Raw genomic sequence first — 14,404 nt, 5'->3', positions numbered from 1 at the left:
GATGAACATACACGTCCATGACTAAACTTATACTGATAAATGTATTTTTGTGATGAAACTGAAACTACTGATCAATTATTTTTCCATTGCATGTATTCTGAATCACTTTATGGGCGAATGTTTATGAATGGTTTCCCCCCAAAATTGTCCCACTTTAATTGGAGAGGGTAGATTATTATTTATGGACTGACATCATTCTGATCCTTGGGAGATGTTATGTTTAAAAATCCAAGCAAAACCTAGATTTAATATGTTTCATAATACCTTTTTCTAATCTCTCATCAAACTCTAAAACTCAAGAAAAAGAAATATGCACAGGATGTTCTCCACATTATACAAGAATATGATTTAAAAAAAAGCCTTTTTAGTTTTAGCTTTATTATTAGTTCATTTTTTAGGGTCCGAGCACTAACAGTGCATCTGTATCTGTTCATTACTTGTTATACAATATCTTGATTCAATTGAAAATAAGCTTGTTTAATTGATAAAGCTTCGACACACATCCATTCAATCCTGTAGCTTAGAGTCCTACAGATCTGATGAGGTGACTGTTTATGAGTCGATCTATTTTAGCACCTGAGAGTCGAGTTAGACTAGACCTTGACATCTTGCAGGCGTAAAGTGATATGTGATGCTTTAAAAATGCACGTCTTTACTAAAGGCTCTGTGGTGTTCAACTCCTCTGCCTAACCCAGTAAAGTAAGTACTTAGTTGGCACTGCAATATTACCTGGTATGGGAAAAATGTGACCGTGGAGGGTGTCGGCCTCATAACAATCATAGCACAAACACCTCATGAGACACAGACACACCCTGTTGTCTCATGGTTGTATTTCCATCTCAATCTGACTTCACTATCATGATAATAACATGAGTGATGCAGCCAAGAGATGTAAGTTTGGTTGTATCTTGGGTAGAGACACTTATTGTCAGATGGCCACAAAAATAGGCACACTTCTCTGTCTCTCTCTTCCCAATCATGTGCACACATGAAAACACACATACAGCATAGAGACCCTTGCTATGCATACAAATATGAATGACTTGAATGTGTTTATTAAATTAACTGGACATGTATACCCATGTATACATATTTTTAGAAACACAACTTTTCATGATTCAGCAACATCATTATTCAAATTCTTCGTCAAACCACAAGCACATTCTAGTAATATTTTTCATTTCGCTCATTAAATTTTCACATTATCTCTCACCAGGACATGAGAGTTCACCTGCACGCCCGATGTTCACCTGTCTGACTTTACTGTTTGGGTGCTGCTGACAGGATTTTCAGAATAACATGATGCCTGACATGAACAAACAAATGAGTTACAGACAATATTTAGGTAATATACTATATTAATTAAGTTTATCGTTAAACATCATCCCCAGCTGGTGGTCAACAATGCCTCATGTAGTATGAAGAATAACAATTAAATATTGTTTGGAACAATTCAGCAACAGCGCGACATTGTATAGGGACATGTCCCTTGTGTGTATATCCAAATCTGCCGCCATGATGCATCCATCAAGGCCCCTTGACCTTGAACTTGTAGTTTTAAAAGTAAAATATATATCACTTTTGTTTATATTAAACATGAATGCAGATGAACCCTGACCTTTGTTACATCAAATTCACAATGTCAGAAGCAGAGTGGTTGTCATACGCAGATGAAACCACCACCAAAACACGCTGTGTGCTTAATTCCCAACTCTCCTGCAGGGTTTGTGGAGGGAGGGAGAGAGGGAGGAGTGAATCATGTCAGGGGAAGGAAGAGTGAGTACAGCTACAAAGCTTAGACACACCCAGTCCAACAAAGTGTGAGAGACAGTCAGAGGGTAATGAGACTGTGTGGAGCAAACTGAGGGTGTGGCTTTGCACAGGGAGATCAGATAAGCTGAGTTTGCCTTGTAGAAAAGGGGCAGGAGTCGCAAATCCGAACAGGCAGCTTGTTACACTTTCACTCTGCTGCTGGACTCACTGAACAGTCTAGCTGCACATTTCCACTCACTCTCGGTCCCTCTGCCGTGCATTCCTCCAGCGGTTTGACACAAGACACAAGAGGGGGAGCAACTTCCAGAGAACAGAGAAGAAAACAACACAAGAAGACTCAAGGAAAAGTTCAACCTCGCAGCCATGAAGGACAAAATACGGAGAGGAGGAGGAAGAAATCCGGCCAAAACTGGTGAGGAAATCCCTGTGAAGTGTTTGTCGCCTCTGCTCCTCTTTCTCTCTCTCTCTGTCTGCACTTTCCTCTTCCTTCTTTTTTCATGTGGTGCCTCCCTCGCCGGAGAATGTGAGGAGGATGGGATATTTAGCACTGCTCTGCTGCTCTGAACAAGGCCTGTGCTATTAGTCACTCCTTCCAACACATTACCCTTGGAGAAACTGCTCTGCACTTTTTAACTTTTAACAAAACATTTGCTCAGACAGACTCAATGTCTAAGTTATAACCCCATTGCCAGCCTTATAATTGCATAAGCTTTTTAAACTCTTAGGTTTGTCTTCTTCAACCGTTGCCACACCACCTTCCTCGAGGCCGAATTATGCAAGGTGAAATGACTATCCCCTTATCAAAGTGATATAAATCTTTGGGCACAGCACTGTGATTGACAGTTCATGTCACCCGGAGGAACTCCTCTGAGAGCACTGAAAGTCATGACACACAGGAAAGGAATTCTGTGTGGTTGAGTAGTCTTAGCCAACATCAGAAATCAGTGCCAAAATAGAATTGCCAGGCCTAAAAACAAGTTTGTTTTCTGTGCAAGTAAGGCAGCATAGCTCCAATAAAGAGAGAGACTGATGGCTCCAAGCTCACAGTGAGGAGGGGCCTTCGCTCGGCCAATCACAAACAAAGAAGCGATTTGTTTTTGGGTGTTTTCCAGTGGTAAAGTAGTCCCAGATTGACAGCAAGAACAAGGGGATTTACTGTACAATGGACTACAGTCTCTACAGTCAAATGAACTTTCTGCTTTGCTGTGAACACGTCAAAAGTGTTTGATATGCATATTTATTCAGTATGTGCATGCAGCCTTGCAGGCGAGCACGCTCTCCTGCCCAGTTGTAGGTTTGTTAGTACATTTGTTGTAGCATGCCGCTGTCTAAACATGCCAGCACTGGGTGTGGTTGTCCCTTCACCCTAAGATGACATCAGGGCCAGTCGGTAAATTCAACAGGTTTAGTCACTCTCCTGGTTGAGGAACACGCTGGGTCCTGCTCTACCTCTCTGTTTACGCCAATGTGTGTGTGTGTGTAAGAAAAAGAGAGCGAGAGACACACCCCACTTTCACTCTATGACACTTTTTGCATAAATTGTCTCTCACCCTCGGGCTCTCTCTCTCCTCCCTCTCTCTCGCTCTCCCTCTCTCACACTCACACACACACACATACACTCAGAATAATTTTTGAAATGTCAGGATCATAATTCATTCAATGCATTTTCTACAAAGCTTTAGTCTATTATTATGCTCATAATTTTTGTTTAGTGTCTCTGTTTAGCTCCTAAGCTGGAAACTATCCTGGCAGGAAATGAGTCAACGGCAGGAAAACCACCCAAATGATTTGCCTGTCCGTTGGAGGGGGTCTGTTATTATCCTCAGTTTGTTCTCTTTCTCTTATTTCCTCTTCAAACAGATGTAATCCATGGAAAGAATGATGTTGGTGCTAAACAAGTTGATGACACATCGTTCACTGTGAAGATCCAGGGGGCAGGAGTCGAGTCGTTTGAGCTACAGGTACAAACATGATTGATTAAATTTCCTCTCAGACATTGCTCCCTGTACTATTTACGCATCAGATAAATGACAAATAAATGATAAGTGAACCTAATAGAGATAGCTAAGACTGCATAATTATAACAATTCACCGTCTTGAATTTTGTGTTTAAGCAAACATTTTTCAAGGTGTAGAACCCTGCAGGGCACAGTTGACATTCATCTGTTTCCAGGATGATCTGACGGATTTTTTTCTTCAAGTATAATTTTTAACAGAATATATTATACTGTGTTAACTGTAAAAGGTTGATGTACACCCCGAAATGCTAAGTCTTCATATCTTACAGTAAAGAGTGTTACCATGGTTTGTTAAACTATATGCATCGTTGTAGGTCCATGGATTTTGGCTCGTCCAGGATGCACTTATGAGCATGCTTTCAAGGAATGAGGTGTGTCCACGCTCCAACCTGTCGCTGGCATTCGCCAACGCACCACTGGATCCCCTCGCAGAGCTGCAAAGCCTCAAGGGCCTGAAACCCGGAGCCATCATTCGTCTTGTGGAAGGTTGCAACATTTTTTTGAGAGAGGCCTCTCTTTTATAGATGCAAAGAATGGAAAGCATGAACATGTAAAATAAAGACAAATTGGCTATGTTTTAATTTTTTTAAATTAATTAATTAATAATTTTTGCAGTTGCTTGAATTTTGAGGTTTTTTGGGGTAGCAAACTTTATTTGCACTTTTGCATGATTTTACTTGAAGGAATAGGATATCTGTAAGAATAACCCTGTCCAACTTTCACACAATCGTAAATCTCTGTCAGGTCGATTTCAAAAGCTGATTTCACTTTTCTGAGTCGTCATAACAAGGGTGTAACTTACAGTTGAAGAGGTTACATCTGTGTGCCAACTAATTAGTCAGTTTCTCACCTTCTAGCTGTGCACATTTTTGGTGCATACAGTATGTACCCAGTCAGATTTGGGTTACGGGACAGTGCAACAAAAATGTACAGTTCAGTGGGCCATCTTACTCTCAGTTTAATAAAGATGGGAATTCTGAATCTTTCTGTTAACCTGAGCACTTTTTTCTAGACCCCTACACCAACAGCTTGGCCAGGCTCCATCTGGCTCGAGTCGTGGAGCTGCTGAGAGCATCTGGGCCTCACGATGCACTGAGGGAAGGACGCTCACCGAGCCTGCTGGAGACACTCACACATCAGACTGCAGGTACAAGCATACTGAGCCCGTACAGGAAGCCACAAAGTAGCACCTTATACTGGGGAGTAATCTATCAGTGTGCAGGGGCATGAAAATAAATGGTGTTCAAAAAAACTTAAAAAATCACAAGCTGCCGTCTCTTTAGAACCAGAGATATACTACAACCACTAAAGCTCCCAGTCCTCCTTTTAACTATATTGTTGTATTGCTGTGTTATTTCAAACAAGACGACAATACATCACTGTGCATCACTCCCCTCACCCAAATATGAAGGGAACTAAGAACACCATCTTACATTTGCAGCTTGTTTTCCATGTATTTACCCAGCTACATATTTATAAAGAGAATTGGTTGACTTCCTGTGACGAGATCGGTTTTGTGATTGATTGTTACTGAACAAACTAAAATGAAAGCAGCGTTGCCGTGCTCCACTCCACCTACCCCTTCCTGTGTGTGACGAATACTACACTGAGCTGCTGTTGGCTCACATGTGTCTACAGTGCCAGAGCTGTTACTGCCAACCCGATCTGCCAGACTGTGGAGCTACTTCTATTGAGCCATTTTAGTAATTGCACATTAATAAATAAGAAAGTGGAGGATACATTTATGTGTGTGATGTCTCTCTCCCTAATACTGTTAAACAAGAAGAATGTGATTTCTGATAAATAAATAAATAAAATAAAGCATTATGTTAAAACCTTTGAGGTCTTGAACCTGTACCACCCCACCCTCCAAAATAAAAATGAAATATCTTTCCCTTAAACTTGTGTAAATCTTTTTGGTTACAGGTGCAGACCCCAGCTCACCAACTGGAAAGAGCCTGAAACGCTCTCTGAGCAACACAAAAACGGATTCAACCAACCAGGATGCAGCTCTTCCTGAGTACCTCCTCCCTGGTTCCACAGAAAGACCACTCATGCCCCTGATGCCGCCCAGCTCCCAGCCAGAGGTACGCATTCAAATTACCTAAATTTTAATTTATTTAAAACTTATGCTACTGCCACATCCAAACGTACACGCTCACTCTCTCTTTCTATTGGTCACATCAGACCCCCAGTTACCTGAAGGACTTGTGTCTGAGCTGCTGGAACCCACCTCCAGGTCACAGGAAGCTGCAGGGAGACTTCCTGTACATATCTGTGGTGACAATGGAGGGAAAACGGTGTGACATCACATCTTGTCCGAAAGGTTTTTTCCTCAACAGGTAAAAAAGCAGGACATTTTAAACTACTTTCTGAATGTTATAGCAAACTAACAAATATCCGGTTTATTTTGTACCCTGCAGTTTTTTTTCTATCTTAGTAACAATAATATAAATCATATAATGTTAACTTGTAATATTTTGTCATTGTCTCAGGTCTACAGAAGATGTGTTTGATCCTCGTCCTGCACAGTCGTCTGCAGTTTATCACTGTTTCACTGAACTGCTCTGTCACATCAGTCCTGCCTTCAAAAAAACTTTAACTACAATTAAAAACAGGTAACATTATTTCATTTGTATGACGGCTTCACTACTACTATAGTATTACACCAGAATCCCAACAGTGGGGTTTAATGAGGTGTATAATTCATATAATTTCAATTACCATTATAAGTCCCAGGCCAAAGCTCTGATACTGTAAACTGTTGAATCAACAATGACTTTGAGGGAAGTGGATTGTGGGTAATTCAGCTTGTTCTCTTCCCCTTTCTCTTCCTTTAGGCCTCAATTACCACCAACAGAAGTGATGCCCACTTCTTACTACACGCTGAGCTGGCTCGGGCCTCATGGTGCCTCGCGCACTCACAAAAACACCTTCAGCCGCCTGGGAGTGGATGAACAGGCAGTAAGACGGGTTATTTACACCAGAAGACGAGAGTTTGTTGCTATTCACTGAGAGTTTGCGATTGGCCAAGATATTCCATGTAAATAGTTGTGTTTTTGTGTGCTAATTTGTAGAGTCCAGACTGGAATGAGGAGTTGCAGGCAGCCAGAGATCTCTCTCAAGGCAGCCTGGAGGAGCGGCTGCAGAGAGACAGAGCTGTGCTCCAGGTGAACAGCAGCGTCACACCTCAGGACTCGTACCGCCAGTTTTCTCTTGTCTGGCCACTCACTTACTCTTCTTCCTGCCTGTTTTCTCTCAGGTGAACAGTGCATTTGTGAAGGTCGTCATGCAGGGGGCGGAGACCGTTGTGGACGGCTTCGTGGAGCCTGCGAATGGAAACCCAGAGGACCCAGCTTTCCTGTGGGGGGGTCTGTTCATGAGCCAGGGGGCAGCAAGTGCAGTGTTTGGTGGGGAGAGGGGTCGCAGGTAAGAGCAAACCCGAAAAAAATGACAAGTTATTATTGATATAAAGACTTTAAGTACTGTATATATTCTGTTTACGTTGCATTTATTGTTTCTATTTTTTGTATTCTATTGTGTTCATATGGTTCATGTTTTTATATTTCCCAAAAGTTAAAATTGCATTTTTACTTATTCATTTGGTTTAACTGCTGTTTCTTATTTTTTAGTGAGACTAATAAAAGATTTGTTATCTTATATATAATAAATAGAAAATATGCCCATTCCATGTCTCATTGGGGAATTTTCCAAAGTTTTTGTTTTCACTTTCAGAATGATGCAGATTATTTTACTGTCCTCATCTTCTACTTGCAGGGCAGCTCAAAGGCTGGAGCTCAAAGGCGTACAAGCTTACAGTGAGCTGGAGGGGCTGGAGGGGCTGCACACACTACCTACAGCCATTGTAGACTACAGAGGAGTACGTATGTCTGCCCAGGGTCTGGCTCCTGGTTTGGAAGGAACGGACCAGGAACAGGAAAAGGACCAGGAGCAGGACCGGGAAACTTCTCAAGCATCAAGGTAACACCCTGTGGTTTCAATCAGCAACAATCTGTTTATATTTTTGTTGCTTTTCCTCCTAAAATCTTTCTTCTTCCCGTCCTCAGAGGCTTACTGTACGGGGTCAACGCCGGACCCCAAGAGTCCCCTCATCGCAGACGGCTGCTCGTGCATCTGGCTCAAGCTGCCAAGTGTCTGGCTCTCCAGAGACATGTTGTTGTGGCGCCCAGCGGTTACAAGGTACCACTGTTCACACCAGCGGATTCCCAGGGACTGTTGGGAGCTGACGGGAGGTTCTACATACTGGACGTGTTCAGGTGCTTCCCGGCAGACGCCAACTTCTGCCCAGGGGCGGAGGCAGAGAGTCAGATTGTCACTAGAGAAGAGGAGAGGAAAGAAGGGGAAGAAGGGGACGAGGAGAAGAAAAGTTGCATTGAAGAAAGTTGGCCTGAGAATTATCACGCAGACTCCGGGTTTCCAAAGAGCTTTCCTCACAGCCTCTGCAGACTGAGGCCAGAGCTGGTGCAGGCTTTCATCCAGCACAAGTGAGTTGTTCATGAAATAAAAGTATTTTCATCTCTGATTTTTAAGTATTTTCACCGAGCTCATGTTTGTTTTCTTCTTCTCTTAGACATTGCCAGTTCACTCATCGTGTCCGGGAGACGTTGGATGAGAATGGAGGCTTCGAAGAATGTGCAACAGCTTGTAAGAAGTGCTGTAGCAGTATTACGCAAAGTTATCTTCAGTACTTTATACTTTTTATGTAATTGTTTTTATTCTTGCAGGTGACTCTCGAGCCACCAATGCAGTACGAGCTGCTTGTAAAGAGGTGGGCTCGTGTAGTGACATCATCTTTGAGATGCGATTAAACCCAAATGTCTTTTCTCCAGGTAAATAAACACACACACACACACACACAGACACACACACACACACACACACACACACACACACACACACACACACACACACACACACACACACACATACACACACACACACACACACTAACACACACACACACACATAGACACACACACACACATACATACAGAGACAAACCTTTTGATATCATCACTAAACATTGTATATACATGCACACATAGAAGTGTATGGCAGTCTGGTCAATTACAGGATATTTGTTTGCAGGATAAAATTTCAGAATAAAATACATATGATGATTTTCAACATAATGATTTACCAGTCAAATACCGCTGCCGAGGAAAACCTCTGTGCTCGAGACGTTGCTGATAACAGATATTTTGTTTTGCAGAATAGACACGTCATTGTGTTAATGAGTGGAGACATATGTTTGAAATTGGCGTTTTCATGAGTACAAAACACACAGACATATTTTTGACTGTTATATTATATTCAGGAGTCTCATTATCATATCATAATCTGTGATCTGCAACAAAGTGTCCCCTACATATCTCATAGAAGGCCTTTTCAGGGGATCCGAGCTCCCCCTAGCTCCCCTGTAATCGAACCATGTATGACATGCATCTTGTGCCCTGTGTTTATAGGAGTAACCTTCCCTTCTTCTGAACGTGCATCAGTAAACCAGCAGGAGAGGCTGCTGAAGGAAGCAGCAGCTTTAATCGTCACACACCAGATTCCAGAGTTTGTGAGTGAATCCTTTCCTAACGCACTCTAAGAGGCTCATCATCTTGTGCGAAAACGAAAACATATATGTGTTTGTGCACTTACGTAGGTGGAGCACTGCCTACAAAACTATGAGGCACCAATGGATGGAGCGTCTCTGAAACTGGAGCTGCACCAGCGAGGCATCAACCTGCGCTATCTGGGTCATGTGGTCAAGGCCATCAATCAGTCAGAGCAGAAGGAAAACCTCAGGCATATATTGGTGGGTTTTATATACAAAAAACAAGCCTTAAACTAAAATGTCCCCGCTCTGCTAATTGTACTTTCTTCTGTCCCTCTGACTGTGCTCAACAGAGATTGGTTGTGGGGGAAGTTTTCATCCGCTCTACAAGGAGATTGTTCAACAGTTTCCTCCAGGTACTTTACTGTTGTCTGTCGCAGACATTGCAGTGTTAACACATGCAGTCGGGTGGTCAAACAGCTGAAGGTGTGTGTCCATACGCTCCAGGGAGAATGAGTATGTGTCCATGATCTTTGCAGGGTGTGGATGTGGCTAGTCTCTGTGCAGCTATCAGTCACTTCCTCTGCTGCCTATTGGTTCCCCATTTCACGCCCGCTCATGTGGGGGAGGAGACGAAAAAGAAGTCGAAGCGGCGTGCTCGAGTGTCTGAGGCCTCTGAGAGCACGCCCTGGAGCACGCTCACGGGGCCCGAGCTGTGGAACCTGGTCTGTCAGGATGTTGCTGAGACATATAACATCTCTGACAGCCTCGGGTGAGCACACAGCCATTGTTTGTTCTCATTTTGTACTCGTTATTATGCAATGACTTGAAAGTTAGTTTTCCAACAACTGTTATTTTCTGGTCTGGCAGCTCCGGTCCAAACCACCTGGTAGAGCAGTATGGCCTTCAGAAGCTCTCTCTGCTCAGAGAGTTCTGTTTAAAGACGGGAGTCCAGGTAACAGACATCTGAAATATAGATTCAGTCATATATATTATTATAAACTAATTAGAATTAGTCAAGATCAACTGAAGCTAATTAATAAGTAATGTAAAATAAGTTTCCAGATAAAACTTGAGAAGAAATATGATTGAATAATAAACATGTTTAATTCTGTGTCTACACCAGTTGAGGTTGAGGGACTACTACCTTGACAACATGAATAAAGCACCTATTGGTCCAGATGATATCGTCAACATCTTCCCTGTTGTCAAGCACGTTGACATGACGACTGTGGATGCTTCCAAAGCATTTCGTGCTGCGCGGAACTTCATTCAGAAAGGTGGGTTAACAAAGCTACACCATAGTCTTTACATTCAATATATGTATTTCAACTAAATCTTAATGAAAGGTGGTTCCTGTATTTTATTTTTCCAACTGCAGGTGTGCTGGATCAGGCCCATGAGCACCTGAAGGAAGCATCCTACTTGTTTGGTCGAGTGTGTGATGACCTGCACCCTGAGGCCTGTCACTGCCACAGCCTGTTGGCCAGGGTGGCCTTCCTGCAGGGAAAAGCAGCAGAGGTGGGTTTATGTTCCACATTTCCTCCCAACTGAAAAACAACACCATTAGTTTGCAGTTGTGAAAAGTAACTAAGAACCTTTATCCATTTTCTGTCCATCCACAGTTACTAGTTACTTTGCAATCAAATTATTGATAAAAAAATAAGGAAACTATGATATAGTGACTAACCAATACGTCCTCTATACATGCAGTATTCTGTATATACTATATACAATCAGTGAATCAAATAAAAAAATAAATAATTGTATTTCCTCTCATCGCCATGACTAAAGGCTCGCAGCGTCCAGCTGAAAGCAGTGGTCATCAGTGAGCGGGTGCTCGGCTTTGACCATCCAAACACTATCCAGCAATATGTGAGTATATCTACACATTATTGCTCTTGAGCATTGAAGTATATTTCTGGGCAGCCGAGAGGTTGATGTGGTTGTCGAAGTTTGATGATGAAGGAAAGGAACGCGGACCCAGTACTTACAAGTATAATAATGTTTATTACACAAAGTAGTACAGGTCAGGACGAGCTCTAGAGACTCGGAGAAATCACACAGCCAAACGGTGAAAGTCTGACTTACAGGTCTTACACACATTTATATAGAGAGTTTGGTTCCGCTCATGACTTCAGGTAAATACTGTCCCCCATGAGATTTCTGACTTAAAGAGGGACATGTTTTTGTGTCCGAACATGAAGACACATTGGTCAAGAACATTCCTTCTACACCCATCCATTAGCTAGTCAGAGGTCATTCCCAAAGTCAAAGATCATTTCGAAAAGGGAAACAACTTCTAAACACCTGGAGGACCTGAGAATGTCCGAGAGTCCAGAAGGCAGGTATCATAAACGTAAGCCTGCCATTATGTTTTGAACACAAACCAAAATGATCTACTCTAACGAATATACGACAGCATGTTCAGGATATGTGTTGCAACATTGTGGTTATTTACATGTGATTGTTGTGCTTTATGTTCTAGACCCTCTTGGCTGTGTACATGTATGCTGGAGGAGAGACGGCCCTGGCTCAGAAGTGTCTCCTCAGAGCTCGTCTGCTATTGCTAACAGTGCACGGAGAAGACCATCCCTACACCGCGACAGTGGATGTAGGTTGCGACACCTCAATAATCACTACACCCTCTAATGCTATTGATTTCACAACATAATGCAAAAAATATCTGCTTTTTAAAATAAACAACTTAAAGTCGTCTCATTGTCTCCTGGCAGAGCTGTCTTGGGTTGGTGCTGACAGGAGAGCAGACAGGGCTGTTCCTAAAGAATGCTCTGAGACTCAACACTTCCTTTTTCGGCGCCACAGACTTGCACACGGCTCTCAGGTAAGTTGACATTTATAGCTGGCACCGATATTTTATTTTCAAAAAGATCTGCAAAGTTTTTTCTGTACGTGTGCATTCGTCTGGTTTTCCAACGGCATCACCGTTTCTCTCGCTGGTTTCTTGTCTGTGCAGTCAGCACCTGGTGGCCCAGTGGATGTGCAGTAAGGGAGACTACAGAAGTGCTATGACCCATGAGAAAGAGGCGCTCACTGCTTTCACCTCATTGGTCAGTATATGTTTGAGTTTGAGTAAAAGTGGCTTGGTTTGGGCGTGAGTGGAAGTTATCTTATGACTTGTTTCTTTTCCCCAGTTCGGAGAGGATCATGCTCAGACAAGCTGCAGCAAAGAGTTTCTTTGCACCATCACCAAGCAGGCGGTGCAGGTGGAGCGCTCTCTCAGACAGGCAGGGGCTGACAGTACGGAGCAAACAGTGGAGGTATGCGTCTGGATGGAGCTCTGGTTTTCTCTGAGACTGCTGAAGGAGGAGAAATGGATAAATGTGTTTGTTAACCTCACCGTCCTCTGTGTCTTCAGTGTCTGACTCCTTCAAGTGTGACCAGTTTGGAGCAGATGGTTCTGGTGACAGGAATCAAGAAGCTCACACAAGGGTAAATAATATATCTAATAGGATATGTGTTTAATGTGATCCTGAAATGCTGCTCAGCATTTCTTTAAAAAACAAATCAAATCATGGCTTATAGTCACGTTACATCAATAAACATTAATGATAAGGATTGCCTAAATTTCATACTCATATTGTTACCTCCACCAAGGAGGAGATATGCAGACTACAAGACAAATTACCATGAAACTTGGGGGTTGTGATGTGGATCAGGAAAGGATTCATAACATTTTGGAGCAGATCAGGATCAGGAGGCGGATCCAGGATTATTTTCTTTACCTTTATTTAAAATTGCGTTTTTCAACAATAATTAATTGACCTTAATGACAAAATCAGGCATATTTAGGGAACTAGCATTCATGAGTGTGTGGCATTTGGTGCAAATCCAATTGAAAATCTGGATCTAGTGAATTTAAATGTGTAGATGCAGTATACTATGTGCCATTATAGTTTCAAGTATATTAAGGCATTCTAGTTGTCACTTAGGCTTTAATATTTTGGCTACTACTGGGTGAAATTCGATCTTTAAGGCATGTTTCAATGCAAACTCTGCTTTTCAAGTACGACTTGCCCCAGCTGCTTTAGTACTTTTAATATATATACTCATGAACTTATTTCATTTTCATAGAAGCAGGTTCCAGGAGTACAAGCAGAGACACCTGGAACGAAAAGCTGCAGCTTTAAAAGAACTGGGACTCAGGTTTCCTGGCGAGCTCTTGGCCTCAGCGACTGTGAAGGCAGGAGAGAAAAGCTCTGATAAAGAAACAGGATGCGGGAAGGAAGCTGAGGATGGAGGAAGCCCAGCGGTGGAGAATAACAGCGAGCGCCAACCGGAGCAGTCGGTGGATGAGGTGTCGGTGATGGGTGCTGCTGCTGTTTCAGTTAATGGTCATGGGGTGGAGCCGGCGGAGCAAAACAAGCATGAGGAGAAAACAGAGAACAGGGAGGAAGGTGACAGAGCAACTGAGGTGAAAATGGTAAATGGGGAGTCAGAGGTCAGGGCTGAAGGAGAGGAAACTGAGAGCAGTGTAGAAAAGGAGGTGAAGAGCAGCACAGCAAACGGGGAGATAGAACCCGAAGCAACAAGTGAGGAGATGAAGTCAGATGAGAAAGATGGTGACACCAAGGCTACACCGTCAGCCCTGAAGAGTAAAGGGACCTGGGCTGATGTTGTTTCAAAATCAAGTTTAGTGAATGGAGCAGGACACAGCGACACAGCAGTCAATGGAGTCGCAGATAAAGTCACTGAGAATGGAGTAGCTGAGGAGTGAACACATAACAAACCAGAAAACACTGCTGTAGTCAAGTTTTTCTAACGTCACTGCTGTAACACTAAACTCTGCCAGGATCCGAGAGGTCGTTTGATTCAGTGAAACATAGAATGAGAAATCAGAGAGTGAGAGGATGAGTATTACTTTGTGTTGGAGATGTTATTACTGATCCAGGGAGAGGGCTGTACTGTGTGTTGTTTTTTTCCAACAATAAACTTTTTACTCTGATTATTAAACAGCACTTGTCTTCTCCTTTTTAACGTATCTAAATCATCCGAAAAACGCCCAAACTAACAATTTGTTTTTGAT

At 42.7% G+C, this 14,404-nt stretch overlaps 1 protein-coding gene across 1 annotated transcript; it reads left to right on the top strand.

Annotated features, from left to right (window-relative positions):
* Positions 1–1,824: 1,824 nt before the first annotated feature.
* On the top strand, positions 1,825–14,331 carry si:ch211-166a6.5 (clustered mitochondria protein homolog). The gene is made up of 28 exons (XM_061071321.1): positions 1,825–2,185; positions 3,634–3,734; positions 4,106–4,277; positions 4,804–4,938; positions 5,718–5,878; positions 5,979–6,133; positions 6,287–6,409; positions 6,632–6,755; positions 6,869–6,961; positions 7,054–7,220; positions 7,569–7,772; positions 7,859–8,296; positions 8,383–8,456; positions 8,537–8,641; positions 9,278–9,378; positions 9,466–9,618; positions 9,711–9,773; positions 9,897–10,129; positions 10,228–10,312; positions 10,484–10,637; positions 10,739–10,878; positions 11,152–11,232; positions 11,846–11,971; positions 12,093–12,202; positions 12,335–12,428; positions 12,513–12,638; positions 12,737–12,810; positions 13,453–14,331. Exons 1-28 carry the CDS (start codon positions 2,137–2,139, stop codon positions 14,093–14,095), a joined length of 4,284 nt encoding a protein of 1,427 aa, XP_060927304.1. The 5' UTR covers positions 1,825–2,136; the 3' UTR covers positions 14,096–14,331.
* The last annotated feature ends 73 nt before the right edge of the window (positions 14,332–14,404 follow it).

The sequence above is a fragment of the Limanda limanda genome, chromosome 5 (assembly GCF_963576545.1).
Source record: "Limanda limanda chromosome 5, fLimLim1.1, whole genome shotgun sequence".
Lineage (NCBI taxonomy): Eukaryota > Metazoa > Chordata > Actinopteri > Pleuronectiformes > Pleuronectidae > Limanda > Limanda limanda.
This window is presented reverse-complemented; position numbering and strand designations above follow the sequence as displayed.

Excerpts from the sequence above, each read along its gene's own strand:
- si:ch211-166a6.5 (XM_061071321.1), top strand. The coding sequence starts at position 2,137 with ATGAAGGACAAAATACGGAGAGGAGGAGGAAGAAATCCGGCCAAAACT. Across the intron at positions 6,410-6,631 it reads TTAACTACAATTAAAAACAG|GCCTCAATTACCACCAACAG; the intron begins GTAACATTATTT and ends CTCTTCCTTTAG. Across the intron at positions 10,879-11,151 it reads TGCAGGGAAAAGCAGCAGAG|GCTCGCAGCGTCCAGCTGAA; the intron begins GTGGGTTTATGT and ends CCATGACTAAAG.